General features: G+C 47.1%; 1 protein-coding gene across 4 annotated transcripts in view; it reads right to left on the bottom strand.

Annotated features, from left to right (window-relative positions):
- Positions 1 to 15,342, bottom strand: part of Prdm2 (PR/SET domain 2) — a 101,876-nt gene that overhangs the window by 18,775 nt on the left and 67,759 nt on the right. Inside the window, exon 8 of one of the 4 annotated variants that reach the window (XM_023722433.1) lies at positions 10,929 to 12,479. The exons of the other annotated variants lie outside the window; for them this stretch is intronic. Within the exon in view, the coding sequence (XP_023578201.1) occupies positions 12,467 to 12,479 (13 nt within the window). The 3' untranslated portion in view covers positions 10,929 to 12,466. Of the gene's footprint in view, positions 1 to 10,928; positions 12,480 to 15,342 lie in introns of those variants that run through there. 4 annotated transcript variants of the gene reach the window in all.

Raw genomic sequence — 15,342 nt, forward strand, 5'->3', positions numbered from 1 at the left:
ATTAAAATATTTCAAGTTTGTATAACTAGAAAATCTTACTTTTAGTTTTCAAAGGTATGTTTCCTAAGTATAAAATTCAAAGAGGACAGATCTTTTCTTTCAGTCCTTTAATCTAGCTTCTTACACACTTGGTCCTTTTTTTTTCTTTCTAATGTGGAATAAGATGCTATTTAACTTTGTTCTTCCTTAGCTAATACTTTTATGTATATGCTTTAATGATTTTTTTCTTTACAAGAAGTTTTGGACAATTTCATTTTTGTGTATCTTGGCATGATTTTATTTAAATGTCTTTACAAAAGGTTAAAAAAAAAAAAGAAAGAAAGAAAGAAAAGAAAAAGAACTCTATGAACTGAGTTCTGCAGATCGGATCAGGAATTGAGACAGAGGCAGGTAAAGCAGTTTGTCCAAGCGCCAGGACCAAAGCTGATGCCTTTTACCTGCAGGGCACCCGCTCGTGAAGCCAAACACATGGGTTCCTGGGCTTTCAGCGCAGGTAGCAGATTCCCCAGAGAAGGATGCAGCTTGCCATGCCCCGGGACACCTTCTGCCACTGATTGGGTGCGTCCTAGCCACCTCCTGTGTGCCAGTACAGAGGGATAAGGTGGAAGCCACACAGACACGGAGCTCTCTATGGAGACTGCTTTACTCAGACCTATGCTGAGCCCCAGCAGGAGCCAAGCATCAAAAACCTTTTGAATTTAACTTTTCAGAGTAGAAGTTCTCTAAAATCAGGCACAGAGCTTAATGTCTCCTGAAGTCTGCTTAGTTCTGTCTTTGCAACTTAGGTTGCCAGTTCTGCACATGTGCTGTGCTGCTAGAGAGCCCATCTTTGGGAGGCTTTCTCGTCCACACCTGAAACACACCCAGGTGTTCAAACTGTCCCTTATCAACTCGGGCCAACCAGGCATCTAGTACAGGAATCCCCCACCAACACCAAAACCTGTGGATGCAGCAGGATTGCACAGTGTATTGTTTAGACAACAAAGACAAGGCAAAAAGCCTGTGCAGGCTCAGTATGGATGCAACCGGCTTGCCAGTGTTTGCCATTTGTGGCTGGAGCCTGCACCCACGGAGCCGACTGTAACCTACTGCATGCGTGGCTCTGGGTACACAGCAAGGAATCACACAAAGCAGGTCCCTGCCCTGGGGGAGCCTGTGCTGTGGGAAGGGACGGTCTTTACTTGAACGATACAGCATCGCAGACTGCAAGTAACACTGAGGAGGGAAAACGAGCTCCTGGGGCTCAGCACAGGGGCCTGACCCAGTGCTGCGTGGGCGTGGCAAGATGACATGCACCCAAGCACGCACATACGCACAGGCCTGCACGGTTCCTGTGTAGAGCCTCACACCTAGGCTCCATGGCACATAAGGAACACATTCTGTGAGGCGCCTCGCTTTACCACATGGGGTTTGCTCTCCTGTACAGGAGGGAGAGGGACGTCAGAACTTCACTCCAAAGGCTAAAAAGGGACTCTAGAAGAGGCCACTTCTACTTGAGAGGCCCACTGCTGAGGCAGGGAGAAAACCTATCTCTCTCCAACCCTTTCCCACCTTCTTCTTGTGCCTCTGGTGCAAAGTAAGTTTCATACAAGGAGCTCCAAGGAGTTGGCAAGTGGGAACAAGACCAGGCTTAGGGACTTAAGTCTCTTCTTGGGGCATTTTCTTTTTTATTTTCCCTTCTCCCCCACCTCCCCAGATATGGGAGACTGAACCCAGAAGTGCTCTATCACTTGGCTACATCCCCACCCCTATCTCTTTTTCAGACAGGGTCTCAGCTGACCTTGAACCTCTGGCACGCAGTAACTAGGCTGCTAGGAATGTCAGGTTGGGCTCTCCCCGGGAGCGGTGGTCAGGACTGCAGGGGTACCTAAGGTCCCCCATGATTACACGGGCTGAGTTTCAACTGGGTCACATCATCCACACTGGGCACCATAACCCTGTCCAGAAGGGTTTCTGCTACCACCTCACCCTCCTGGGCCTTGTGCTCTGCAAAATGTTCACCTGTTGATTCTTTCTTAGCCACAGCCCACGCCCTGGACACATGACTGTACTCCTTTCATCTGAGTGGCCATTTCCATTACCCTCAGGATTCATGAGCTGAATCACCCTCCTAAGTAGGTCTGATTCGTGGGGCTCACGGGGACTGTGGAGAAATCAGTGACAGTGGGGGGCCCATCCAGCTTAGGGAACAGCTATATTCAACGTAACCCAATCAAGTGCAGATGGCACCAGAAAACCCACTGATGCGGAAGATCTAACAACACCGGCTTCAGTATGTTGAGCCTAAGAACTATGAGAAGAAATCACCTGTTACCCTTTAACAGGGATGGCTCTGGAGGGCTTTACCAGAGGGGTCCTTAGGACATGTTAGGTGCTGGGATATAGAATTAAGGCAGGTGCCAAAGGGAAGGCGGCTCTGTTTACAGGTCCAGAAACTGGGAAAACAAAACCCCCAAATCAGAAGTACTTGAGTAGTTGTACTTTGTGAAGTTCACAGTGTTCAGTTACAGTCAGAGACCAGGAGGACTCAGAGCTCTGCCATGTGGTCCAGCGTAGACTGGCAAGGGGAGAATTTTACTACCACCTTTGGCTGAACCAGTTTTGTTCCGGTCTCTGTGGCTGACTGGCTGTTACTATGCTTTCTTTATCTGAAGGACTATGCCCTAAAATAGTAACTATTTGATATTGATTATAATTAGCTATCATCACATAAATGATCCTTTTCTTTCAATTTTTTATTTACTGAAGCAATTGTCTGTGATCAGTGGTCAGTAATCAGCTGCCCCAAGATTTCACTTCACCCACGAAGTCGTGAGCTAGTGTCATGTAGGGAAGTCTCTGAAGTGGACTGGAATTTGTTTGACTCTACTGTCCCTCAAGATTGCTTCCTGTTGTTCCTAAGAGCTAGGGGACTGGTGTACCAGCCAGGGCTGGGGGAGCACACGATGGGCCTCCCAGCAGGCACTGTGTCACATCAGCCTCATCCTAGGAAAGGGCCAGACTCAGACTTCCTCCTCGGAAAGACACACTGAGCAACCAGACACTGGTGAACCCTCAACTCCATCTCAGCTCTGACACTGATCGCTGCCCTAGTCTTTGTCACTGGCCAGTTGCATGGAGTAAGGAAGAAAAAGGTAAAGGTGAAGGTGCTCTGAGAACTGAAAGTGCTGTAAATACATCGAAGACATTGCAAACACACAAAGGAAACAATTTAAAGCTGAAAGCAAATGAATGAGACGGGTAATCCATGCCATCTTGCTTGCTTTCCTCACGAGGGAGAGAACACTGAGGGCTGGCTAAGGCTCACGTAAGAATCGGACGTAATGAAGATTTTAAGTTTTGTCCCAGAGATCATGGTTTGGTAGGTCTGAAATGTTTAATAAACTGCGCAGGTGATTCTGATGCAGGTGGTTCACTGAGCAAACAGGGGAGAGAGAACAGGACGCAGGGCCAGCACACATGTGGAGCACAGCTGGGAAACGGCGCTCTCTCCAGCTGAGACCAGCAAGACCATTCATACTGAAAGCGTACTCTTACCTACTCCTGTGCTAAGCATAGTTCAGAATAAACTTAATGAACTCTTACTCTCAGCTGCCACGAAAGGGTCCCATCAGTAACTTTTACAAATTATTTGTTACAACCTAGAAACATCACCAGTGATGATGAATTAATTTAGCATTGCACATTTCAACTATGATATGTGACACAAGCTGAGATAGATCAAAGCCGTTGGCTTTAGTACCAAAGCAAAGTTACCACAGATTTGATTTCACCAAACAATTGCAAAGTTCGAAGGAATCTAAAATAAGGGAGAGGAGTAAAAAACTCACAGCTGCAAGTCTATTATACTCTATTACAGCAATTCAGAAAGCAATACCCCAAATCAGGAAGAGACCACCACCACGCAGGCCCACTAGCCACTGCCTCCGAACCAGATCATGAACTACACGTGCTTCCAGGGCTCCGCAGGGACCAACTGCCTAAAGCTCTCTGGAGTCAGCACTTCTCAGCTCAGGCTACCAACCAGAAAACTTACTCCTGGGAAGAGATTAGCTACACTTTCAGCAAACTGTCTCCGACGACGCACCACTGAAGGTACGCATGTTAGGAGATTGTAATAGAAAAAGGAAACGTGATCACAACAAACATTTCCTGTCCAGAGAGCACCTGTCCAGTAAAGAACCAAGAGCTATGGCAGAGCATGAAGGAAGCAGGTCCGAAAGCTTCGTTCTTGGCACCAGCTGCTGGAGCCTGTGGTGGGGACAGGATGTCCTGGAGGCCTGAATCACTTTCCAAGAGGGAGCACTCAGGCTAATGCATGAGCCTGCAAGCCAACATGAGGCAATGACCAGTGCAGTTTTCAAAAGCAGGGAAGGTAAGAGATCACAATGGCAGCGCCGGGCACTGCGAACCATCTGCCTTTTGGCACCTGAAGCTGCCGCGCGCCCTTGGGAGGGCTCTTCTCTAGGCATGAACCTAGCCCTAGAACCCAGTTTTATGCTATACCCCAGGCAGCTGTGCCCACATAGTCAGAAACCTACTCCCCGATGTGGCTGGAGGCACAGGGCTGGATGCGCGGGTTGAGGCGGCGCCTGGACCCCTCCTGGAGGGGCATACCGACACACCCACGAGCACACAAAATGGGGTACTTCAAGGCCATGAGCTGTTCCCCTCTTACCATCGCTGAGTTCCTTCCAGTGATTTGGAGCATGCATCCGGGTAGCTGCTTCCTAACACCTGGGGTCTCCCTGCTTCCTAACTCCTTAGGAGATCCCTAGAAGCTGTGGCAGTGGCATAACCAAGGGCTGCCAGCCAGAGGCAGGAGGCCAAGGACTGCCTGGAGTCCTGGTTCCCTGCTTACTATAAAACAGGAGGGCAAGAATAATCAGCTCACAAGCTTGTTAAAAAGATCTAGGATGATACATGGAACCCCTCAAAGCGGCTGATGAGAAACATTCAGCAATCATTCTTACATTATTCCAGCAAATGGGGTTCTTCAGCTAAATTTTCAGCTTTATAGAGCTAATGAAAAGCTTTGTCTGAACCTAGGCCTTGCACATTTTTGTTCAGTACTGAAGCTCAAAACCACGAGAAGAAAGTTACACAGTATGACCGAACATGAAAATCACCTTCTTCTGCCACTTTGACTTGGAAAATGAGTTCCAGTCAGCACAGCTGGCTTCTCTTTAGTTCTAACCTATTGGGGGGGAGGCACGCACCTGCCATAGGGAACCCTGGCATCTATAAATAGGGAACTCTGACCCAGAGATGGCTCAGTAGAATAAGTGCTTGCCTGGCAAGTGCAAGGGCCTGAGTTCAATTCCCAGTTCCTAAAAGAAAAAAAAAAAAAAAAGACAGCAGCGTCCCAGATATCACTGGTGATAGAACCAGCAGAGTTACAGGTCCTTGGGCAGAGGCAAAAAATGGCTGGGAAAGTTCTGGCTACTCCAACCAGTGCTGTCATGGAGTTCTTTACAAGCCACTTCGGGAGCCAGTCACTAGTCTGCATCAGATTCCAACCAAGACTTAAGAATGTATCTCTCACTACCCATCTCACTACCAATGAGGACAACAGCTAATGTTATGGGTGCTTGCTATGAAGGGAAACACCTGTGGCCCTCCGGATGCTGTCTGTTGTCTTCACACCATCTTTTGTGGTCAGACTGATCATCCCACTTCACAGGAAAACAAACAGTGCTCAAAGAGATTAGGATTAACTTAACTTCAAAAGATTAGGATTAACTTAACTTCAAAAGATAAAAAGGGCCAGAATGTGTCTGGGATGACGCTATGGTTAACTATAGAGCTACTACGACCTGCAAGTACATTCTACATGCCACAAACATGGCTGGGAACACAAAAGTTCTAATGTGTGCAGAATTCTGGCTCAAAGAGGAAAGAGAGGTACAGTAAGCAACTCATGCCAGTACCAGCCTGGAAAGCTTAACATGGTTCAAAGAAAAGAGAGGGGGCCGGGGAGGTGGCTCAGTGGAATATGCACTTCCCTGGCAAGCGCAAGGGCCTGAGTTCAATCCCCGGTTCCGCAAAAAAAAAAAAAAAAAAAAAAAAAAAAAAAAAAAAAAGAAAAGAGAGGAGAGGGGCCCGGGAGACGGCTCAGTAGAGTAAGTGCTTCCCTGTCAAGCACAATTCCTGGTCTGAGTTCAATTCTCCGTTCCGAAAAAAAAAAAAAAAAAAAAAAGGGAAAGAAAAGCGAGAGGAACAAGGGACCAGGGACCAGGCTGTAAGTGCCCATTCTATAAGATGTCTCTTTGGTCCCGAGAACCATTTTCCTTTTAAGATTGTTGAAAAGTGTTAAGTTTTTCCAGCAGCCTCCCCTAAAAGATTCTCAGTGACCTTCAACCTCCAAGTTCAGTCACCCCCTTCTCACCTGTACTACTAGGTCACTAAGCCCTGGCCAGTAATTTAGTGGCACCCTGAGGTCTGCTGTTACCACAGTCACTGCCAGAGTCACTAAGGCCACATCACCTAGAACACATGCCACATCATTCAACACCCCCACAGTGGGAAGGGGTGGGCAAATCGTAACTCCACTTACACAGGAGGATCAGGCTTGGCCTGTTACAAAGGGAGCCCAGGGAATGAAACCTCAGATCTGGGGAGCTCAAAGCCGACGCTTATTCCCACCGCACTATGCAACCTCTCTGCCATAAAACTACCACGTAGGTGATGACATCAGCATGCCCTGCATTTGAGGCGCTCTACAACCAAGTGAAGTAGCTGTTTCCAGATCACAGTGGAGCACAGCGACCCTGGGACTGGCTTCTGGGTTCAGGGATCGCCCCTGATAGCGGTGGGACAGATTTCAAGTGATGTCACTCCTCTCTGACTTAATGGGGTGATCCACAAATGAGAACATTACTCTGCCCCGGGCTGGGAAGATAGCAAAATGAGCTAAGTCACGTGATGCACTCAGCAAAGCCTCTTGGGTAAGAACTTCATCAACTCCCTCCACAGGTTCTGCAGTGTCAAAAGGGTCCTCTCAGCGTCCCGGGACACAAGGGAATGCCATGAGACATTCAGGCTGCCACTGCTGATCCTCACTGACCATCTGAAGATGTTTTCTGAATGGTGGACCCACTGAATCACTAGAGGAAAATGTGCCTACATTCACAAGTCCAATAATAGCTTGGAAATAGAAGCCATCTGAAAATGTTTCTACCCTCTAGCTGGGCTGGCAAGGCTTGGTCGTGATTATAAAAATAAAGTGAGACGGGAATGTTACTGCGAGGCAAATTGACTCCATGTGAGTTTTAAATAACTTCATTCCAGTACACAATATTAAAATGCATTTTGGCAAAACTGAATATTAACAAATCCAATTGCTTTGAGTCGCAACTGTTTTTTAAGTTAAAAACTACAATTGTCAAAATTGTATTATAAATCTTAAATATACTATTCATTTACCTGTACAGCAAATTTTAGGTCCATTTCAAATGAATCTTATTGAAAATTTACATGCAGAATTAATGCTAAAATTAAGCAACTAAGTAGAACTATAGACTACACAGCAGTTTCCTGTCTAAAGATATGGAAATTTCTTAAAAGATATCCCTGGCCTGAAGGTAAACCCATCCTTTACAGCCCCCGAGATTTGGTCGTTACCAAAACAACATTCCAGGATTCATTCCGCTAAGGAACTCGGGCAGCAGCCATCAAGGGGCACTTAGGAACGTGGCTTCCTGCCACGGATTGCTGGCTAGACATGGGAAGACACATGCAGGTGCTAACGTCTTCCATAAAAGGTTTATGTCGTCTGCAGCATCCGCCTGCTTTCTATATTACTATCAGAAAGAGCTGAAAAGAAATCCAGCTGGCGTCAGTGAGGCAGAAAACGCAGGCATGTGTGAATCCTAGTACTGCAACACATCAGCAAATTTATTCCAGTAAAAGTATTTCCGAGCCCCGTTTAGTGGCTCATGATTGAATGTAACTTCTGCAACCGCAGCAAGTAATTTAATGCGAAGTCCTGAGAAGTTTTGCCAATCCTTGTTCTTAATCCAGTAAATGAAGTCGTATATGCACCCTCCAGGCCCTAATCCTGTACTTGAAAACAATTTACCGCCAGTATCCAGCACAGTACTTGATGAGGCGGGGTGATAAGCCGAGACCAACTGTTTTTTTGGATTAATACCAGGTGAAGGTTCTGCGGCACTATCTGAGGAAATTTGGATACAGCCCTCTTCAGAATCATTTTCAAAACTAAAGACCCTGACAAGAGTGACCACTGAGGGGCAGTGAGGATGAAGTGCGTGGCTCTCACAAGCTAGCGAGAGGCATCCAGACGCTTGGTCTGTGAGGGGCAGAGGCATGCCCTACCTCAAGGAATGAGACTGGACCCGGCCTAGCCACAGGTCCTGCTCAAATCCCAACTGTGCTCGAGTCTTGTAGCTTCTGGACAATGCTTTTATCCTGTCCGTTCCCTGCCTACAAAAGCCACCGGCCACATAGTGACAGTTCTAAAGTGCTTACTTAGCACAGAGCAAGCACTCAAAGCCATGCTGTTTACCCAAGAGCTCATCAGATCCTTTCCAGCGCTCTAGGCAGAAGAAATGGCACAAGCACGGGCAGCAGGTGAGAACCAGGGTGGGCGGTGGCAAGCAGCGAGCAGTGGGCCTGTGGCACTGCCTCAGATCCAGAGCATTCTCCATTTCTTTCACTCACAGGTCTCCAATTTTGCTCCATTCAATTTTTTTTCTTTACACTTGATGTTTTAAATTTAATAGTAACATGGATGTCATCCTCCTCTCCAATCTAGGTCTATTACTTTTATCCCACACCATACATTTGTGGCCCTGCTTACAAGGCAAGTCCTGTGGAAGCGAAGTCAAGGCACTGGAGAGGAGGAGCTCTCAGTACAGCCCAGCCTGGAATGAACACAAGACAGGCAGCCCCAGCACTGCCTCGCATCCTCCGGCCCACCCTCTGCTCCCCATGCCACTGGTGCACGCAGTTCTGAGCCCAGAACTTGGGAGCGGCTTTGGAACAGCCTGTGCTCCTCACGCCCACATCAACCCACAGCCTTTGGCCAATGGGAGGAAGAACTGGGCCTCCTTTGCAGGGCAATTATAGGGATCACGAGTGGCACTTTCAGGCTCAAAGGAGAATGTGCACACGCTCCCACAATGAAGAGCTACCCTGTTTTTTCAAATATAAACTGACTTCCTAAGTGTGTGCTGAAATTACGCAGCCTTTAAAGCGCAGACTACCCAGAGGTGCCTGCCGCCCACCCTCAACAGTCTCCTGGGAACAGCTGCAGGCTCCACCAGGCTCATGGACAAGCTCTCCAGGTGGACATGAAGCGAAGGGCTGCAAGTCTGGGCTTGTGGCTACCAGGTTTCCAAGTCTTTCAAAGCCACTCCCCAGAGCACTTGAGTAGAACACTCCCTGAGAGGCCAGAGCCCAAAGTGGCACCCATAAGGTCGGTGCTAACAGGCAAGCCATGCGCTGCTGGGCCCTGGATGAACACGCCCAGCCCGTTCTTCTCAGGCCCCTGTCCTAAGAGCCTTGCCCTTGCGGCACTACTCACAGTTGTGCAATAACTCAATTTTTTTTTTATCAACTAATAAAAATTATCAATTTTTTTGTGGACAAAACTCAGCTGATTCAAAGAATACTTTGGTATCAAAACTCCATGTAAGCCTCAAATGTAGTAAATTATAATTTCACTAATCTAACATAAGGATATCGGAAAGCCTGTAGCTATCTAGATATCAGCTCTTCAAACATGGAGCTAGAAGTACCTCCATCTAGCTTTGGGCAACTGTGACAAGTGGGGCGGCTTCAACAGGATGTAAACTGCAGAGGAAAGTGCTACTAGAAAAACATAAGCTCCCAGGGATTGGGGGCTAAGTCTGCTGATGCACCCTCGGCATCCAGAACACAATCTGGTATACATGAAATAATCAAGAAACTAAGTTGACTCTCAATTATTTTGCCAGAAAGTATTTGGAGCAACCAGCTGAAGAGCAGCCTTGACAGGGATTTATGATGGGAAATAGCGAGATGCTTTGAAATCACAGAAATAGGAGACAGAGAAGAGACTATTTTACTTCTAAAATGCGTAAACCTTTTGGAAGCAGAAGCAGCCAAAGTGGAGTCACTTCTTCCTGATGACAGGTATGAAGCGACTTCTTGATGACACCTCCATTTGGTAAACAGTTGTTTCACGGCTCCTGAGCAAAGAGCAGGAGATGCAGCCATGCTCCACACTGATGTTGGCTTTCTCACTAACTCTACAGAGGGACACTGAGGGTGCTTGTGACATGCCGTGTACTGAAGGCCCACGGAATAGCTGAATGGCAAGCAGATGGGCTGGGTGGCAGCACAGGTTTGCTTCAAGACAAGCGCTTCGTACCACATAGCATCTGCCTCTGTCACGGGGCACCGCTGTGACCATCAACCCTTCTCCTCCTCCTCGGGCTTCCTTGACACAGGATCCTGACAGGCCAGAAAGGTGAGCACGTGGCTCACGTCAGCCAGGGAAGAACAGTCGACGCAAGGTACTGGGCTATGGGAACTGCTGACATTCAACCACTTTTCACCTTTACAAAACTTAGCACTTTGAAGAATCTTCAACACAAATAGTACAACTTCTTTGATTTGTGCTTAGATCCATAAAAATGAAAGTCAACCCACAAATTAAAACTGTGAACAAGCACAGAGGAAGCGGAGACCCCAGTGATGAAATCCTTTATTTCCCTCTTAGCAAAGTTAAGTTCACAAGGTGTTCTTGGCACCCCTGTGCAATGATGCACCGCGCCACAGTGCAGCGACTCCCATTAGCAGATGCGCAGGCAGCATCCAGCAGAGGGAGGTGGGGCCTGGGTGCTTCACCAACACTGCTTCACCAACACCTGCCCTCCGCCACTCTCCTTCCCACTCCTGTGCCCAAGCATATACAAAAGGCAGTCCTTCCATGAGTGTTCAGAAAGTTTTTATTGGTTACAAGTAAGTAAAATGCATCACTCAAATTCCCCCCTAGTTACTGTGTTTGCAGTCACAGCAGTAAGTCTTGCGCATCGGACACGCCAGGGATGGACCTGGTGCTAGAAGGGGAGCGGCAGTAAGCCCCAGCTTGTCTGTCAGTAACTCCTCTTTCTCAAGGCTACATTGGTCAGAATTAACAAACAATCCCTTTTGTATGTCAAATTGTAAAGTTTAATGTTTCCATTAGAATAGTCTTTTATAGCAGTCTCCAACAAGAAGGAATAAAATAACTAACAGCAAACTTCAATACAGGAACACTCTCCAGATTAACAATGCAAACAAAAATAAAATGTAAATCACATATAATACAATTGAAGTGTCCAGAACAATTTAAATAATTTTAAATATTTTATTTTTAAAACTGCTACAAATGCTTTATACAGTATTTCAACATAAAGTCCCCATAACAGAAATGTAACAAAATGGGAATGATAGTGAAAGGGTTAAACTGGCACAAATTCACCAACCAAGTATTAAGCTACAGATTTTAAGAGGTAGATTACTTTTAAAGTTGAGAACAAAAAACCGTAGGAAAAAAACCTAGCCATTTTTCACCAACTCAGTCATTAATTTGGAGGGAGGCACAAAACGGGTGGAGAAGTGATTCTCACAGGCACGGGAAGAGGCCGATCTGCCTCCACCTCCGCGGGACTGGAGTGTGAAACCTCGCAAGTGAATGCACTTCCACCTCCGTGGAGCACGCAGTGCATCTGCACGGGCCTGGGACACGTCCTGTGTGCTGACACACTGCTACACAGTCTCATAATATATTAGCTATAAATTAGTGCCAGATAATACTGAGAGGATAGTACCCACTTGGACATATAAACACGACATTAGAAGAGGCACAGAAAGTCCACATCCAGCCTGGTTTCCTCTCCATTATGCTGGCAATCTGCTTGTGATTTAAAAGAAAAAAGGAGGGGGTGGGGTGCGGGTGGGTCAGAGATCAGCCAAATGCCTCTCTCTGTTTATTGTTTATTTAAAAGAAAGGCATCAAGAGCTGGTGGCGATCAAATGTTTTAAATGAGTGCATCTGAATCTGTCTCCCTGAAATCTACAATAAACGGATCAAACAGAGAACTTGCTTTGCAAGGTGAAGATCAAATCATTCCCTTCTCTGCTATGTGCCAAAGACAAGGGCCACACTCAGATCTGAGTTCCAGTCCCGTGACGAGCAGCCAGTTCATCTAGGCAGACTGACAGCGCCCTTTCCTCTGGATGTCAATCACCCTGGAGCCCAGCGCGCGGATGGGCCCCGGCGCAGGAGCGGGTGCCTGACTCTAACCAGGGCAGCAAGAAGCCTGGAGGCAATCAGCTGTATGTTACGACTTTTGAGTCAGCTTCAACTGGTCTTGCAAGCTTGGTAGATTTCGTATCCTTTGCCGTAGTGCTTATTCTAAGTTGAGCATGCAATATCTTTTAGTCAATTAAGGTTTGTTTTGTTTGGGGGACTTTTCTACAGGAAGTTCCTAGAAAATAAGAAAACTGAAGATAAATGACAACATAACATAACCTTACATGAATTGACCATGTTAAAGAAAAAGGTGACGAGACCGTAAGACAAATGTTAAAGAGACAGTAACATACAGATGACGCTGAAGCTAGGTAAGAACTCAGCATCCTGTCCCCAAAACATGGGCTCTGGGAGAACTGCCAGCAGGGACCTTTCCAAGCAGTGCAGCAGAGAAGGTCAAGGCCAGGGAGAGCAGCTTTCAGCTCATGAAAAATGGGACAGCCCAGCCTGGCACTTCACTCCACTTCTCTCTGTGTAAGTTAAGTTTCCTAGACTGGCCGCAATGGAAACTCAGTATCAAAAAATAAATACCGTGCTCTACGAAGAGCATTAAGAATGTGAGAAGATCCTGGGGCCTACAAGGATGAGATGGGCATCGCTGGAGCTGTGGTAAGGAATTTAGGTTCAGCCCCGCGTGCAAGCTTGGGGAGGCTGTGCCCGCCAGCTCGGAGCACCAAGCCACCAAGGCGTGGAAGGACGCTACGCGCAGTGGAGCACCCGCTTTCCTTCACTGCACTGTCCTCAGGAAGCAAATTCATGGGACACATGGCTTTGTCACATCTTGAATGACACAATAGCTGATGAAACTGCTAAGCTCTCAGTGTTAAACAGTAACTCCCTACTACAGTCTCAGGGCAGTGCTTTGGAAATCCTGAACTAGCTTTCAAATACACGCAAAAACTTGAGTGCTGAGGACCAGCTCACAGGGCCGCTCAGGACACGGCTGTGAAGAAGCTGGAAAAAGAGGTGCTGTGCATCTGTGACAAGACCTTCAGTGCACAACCAGGAGAGCAAGACGCCACCACCGGAGTGAACGAGAAAGCAAGGATTTCTCAACGCGAGGACAGGTGTCCTGGGTACTGAAATAATCTCTGAAGAAATCCTCAAGTGGAAATACACTGAATGGAGGCCAAGTGCAACCAAGTACAACACACACACACACTGAGGATGAGGCTCACTCTGGAACAGCCCTGGCACAGTGTCAGGCAAACTGTCTGAATGGCAAGCCTGGGGTCTGAGCTTAGGAGTCCCACTTTATACTAAGAAGACCGAAACAAGCTGATGACATGCCCGCTCCTGTGTCCAGTGTCAAAATGCCAAGTCCTGTCGCGTTTTTTCCCCCTTAATTCTCAAAGCACTTCCTGAGGGAATGGGGACTAGATGCATGTACACGTTACCCTGGCTCACTACAGTGTGTCCACAGCACACTTCCAGCAGCTCACCGAAGTAGGCCGAGCTGCAGGGATGCCTGACGCCACCTTCCTGCAAGACCACACCAGCGCTTCACATTCGATTCTCCTGTGCTTCCTCTTAGGAGAAATTTCACGCCAGTACTGTAACCCTCTTAGGTAAAAACAAAGCAAAACAGCTAAAATGAACTGGAGGAAAGAAGAGAGACACTCTTCTTTAGGCATTCCAGCACTCGCTATGCTCGAGGGCTCTTCAAAGCACTGGGGAAGAGGAAAAGTGAATACATTTCTTAAATGCGTACTCAGCTCTGCTTAACAGTACCTAACATTTCTCCATGCGAAGTTTATCCTGAAGTTGTATAAATACTGTTGAGTATAAAAAAAAGTGATTCTTTTTGATGTCAGAAGCAAAAACCGTTAGACAGGACACACTAATGCACTTAGTACAATCTGTGAAGAAGGTGGCATGTTCTGGTAGAGACACGGCAGCCTGAAAGCACATAGATCCGTGTGGTGGTACTGGCGTGCAGCCTGCAGACACAAGGTGGGAACAGGTAGGGGCCCAGGCCGGCAGCCACAGCAGGCGGCAGCCACGGCAGGCGGCAGCCACGGCAGACCGGCTTCTCAGCAGGGCCTACATGATCGTATCTACAGCAACTGAGCTCTTTAACACATTTAAGAAGTAGCTTTTAAAAATTATGACACTTTAATTCTACAGTAAGCCACTCCAATCATCCTTGGCCGATACTACTCTTTACATCTTTTTTTCTTCCCTGTTTTTGGAGACAGGGTCTCGTATCATCCAGGCCAGCCCTGAGCTCTCAGCGATCCTCCTGCCTCAGCCTCCCTAGTGCTGGGATTGTAACTATGCACTACCACACTGGGCTGTACATCGTTCTTTATCCATAATTTAATTACTTTATCAATGATAAAGTGACAATGACACATTTGTGTCCTCATGAGCTCTCTAAATAGTGGGTGCTCCACAGTTATCCCTAATACTGGTTGCTTAAATACCAAAAAAAATTTAAGGTACTAAAAATCAGACCCATGAAAGGCCAGAGCCAGGTCAGACTGCATACCCTAAAAAGACAAGAGTTTGAAGTATTTGCAGAAACGCCATCTGATGAAGAAGCCTGTCATAGACTGAGCTGCCAGTGTTACAGGAAACGGCAGAAGTCGCAAGCATGCACAAGTCAGGCAAAGCGACTTAGAGCGGTCACCACCAGTCTAAGACAAACCCTACATTACTACCAGGGAAAGAGGTAGCAAATGTGGCTGCCTTGCCCTGGGGACCACACGTGCTCGAGAGTACCTCAAGGCCCTGCCTCCCTGCAGTTCTGAGCATGGTCTCCTGCTCTTCTTCCCCTTTGAAACCCGGCTTGTTGACCTCTCCAGGGCCAGAAGTAGAGGAAGTGAGTAACACAGGGCAGTTTTAAGAAATAAGGAATTCTGCTTTGACCAATATTGCCAATCTACAATTCAAACACTGGCAATGAAAGAGCATCAAAATAAAAGCAGCCCGTTACTAACAGCTGTGGTTGTCACAAAACACTGAATAAGACTACAAGATGGTATACTAATGCACCCGTGATCCTTCTTAACCTGAGAAGTCACCTATGAGGAGAG

This window comes from Octodon degus, unplaced genomic scaffold, assembly GCF_000260255.1.
Source record: "Octodon degus isolate 3935 unplaced genomic scaffold, OctDeg1.0 scaffold00092, whole genome shotgun sequence".
In the NCBI taxonomy this organism is placed as follows: domain Eukaryota; kingdom Metazoa; phylum Chordata; class Mammalia; order Rodentia; family Octodontidae; genus Octodon; species Octodon degus.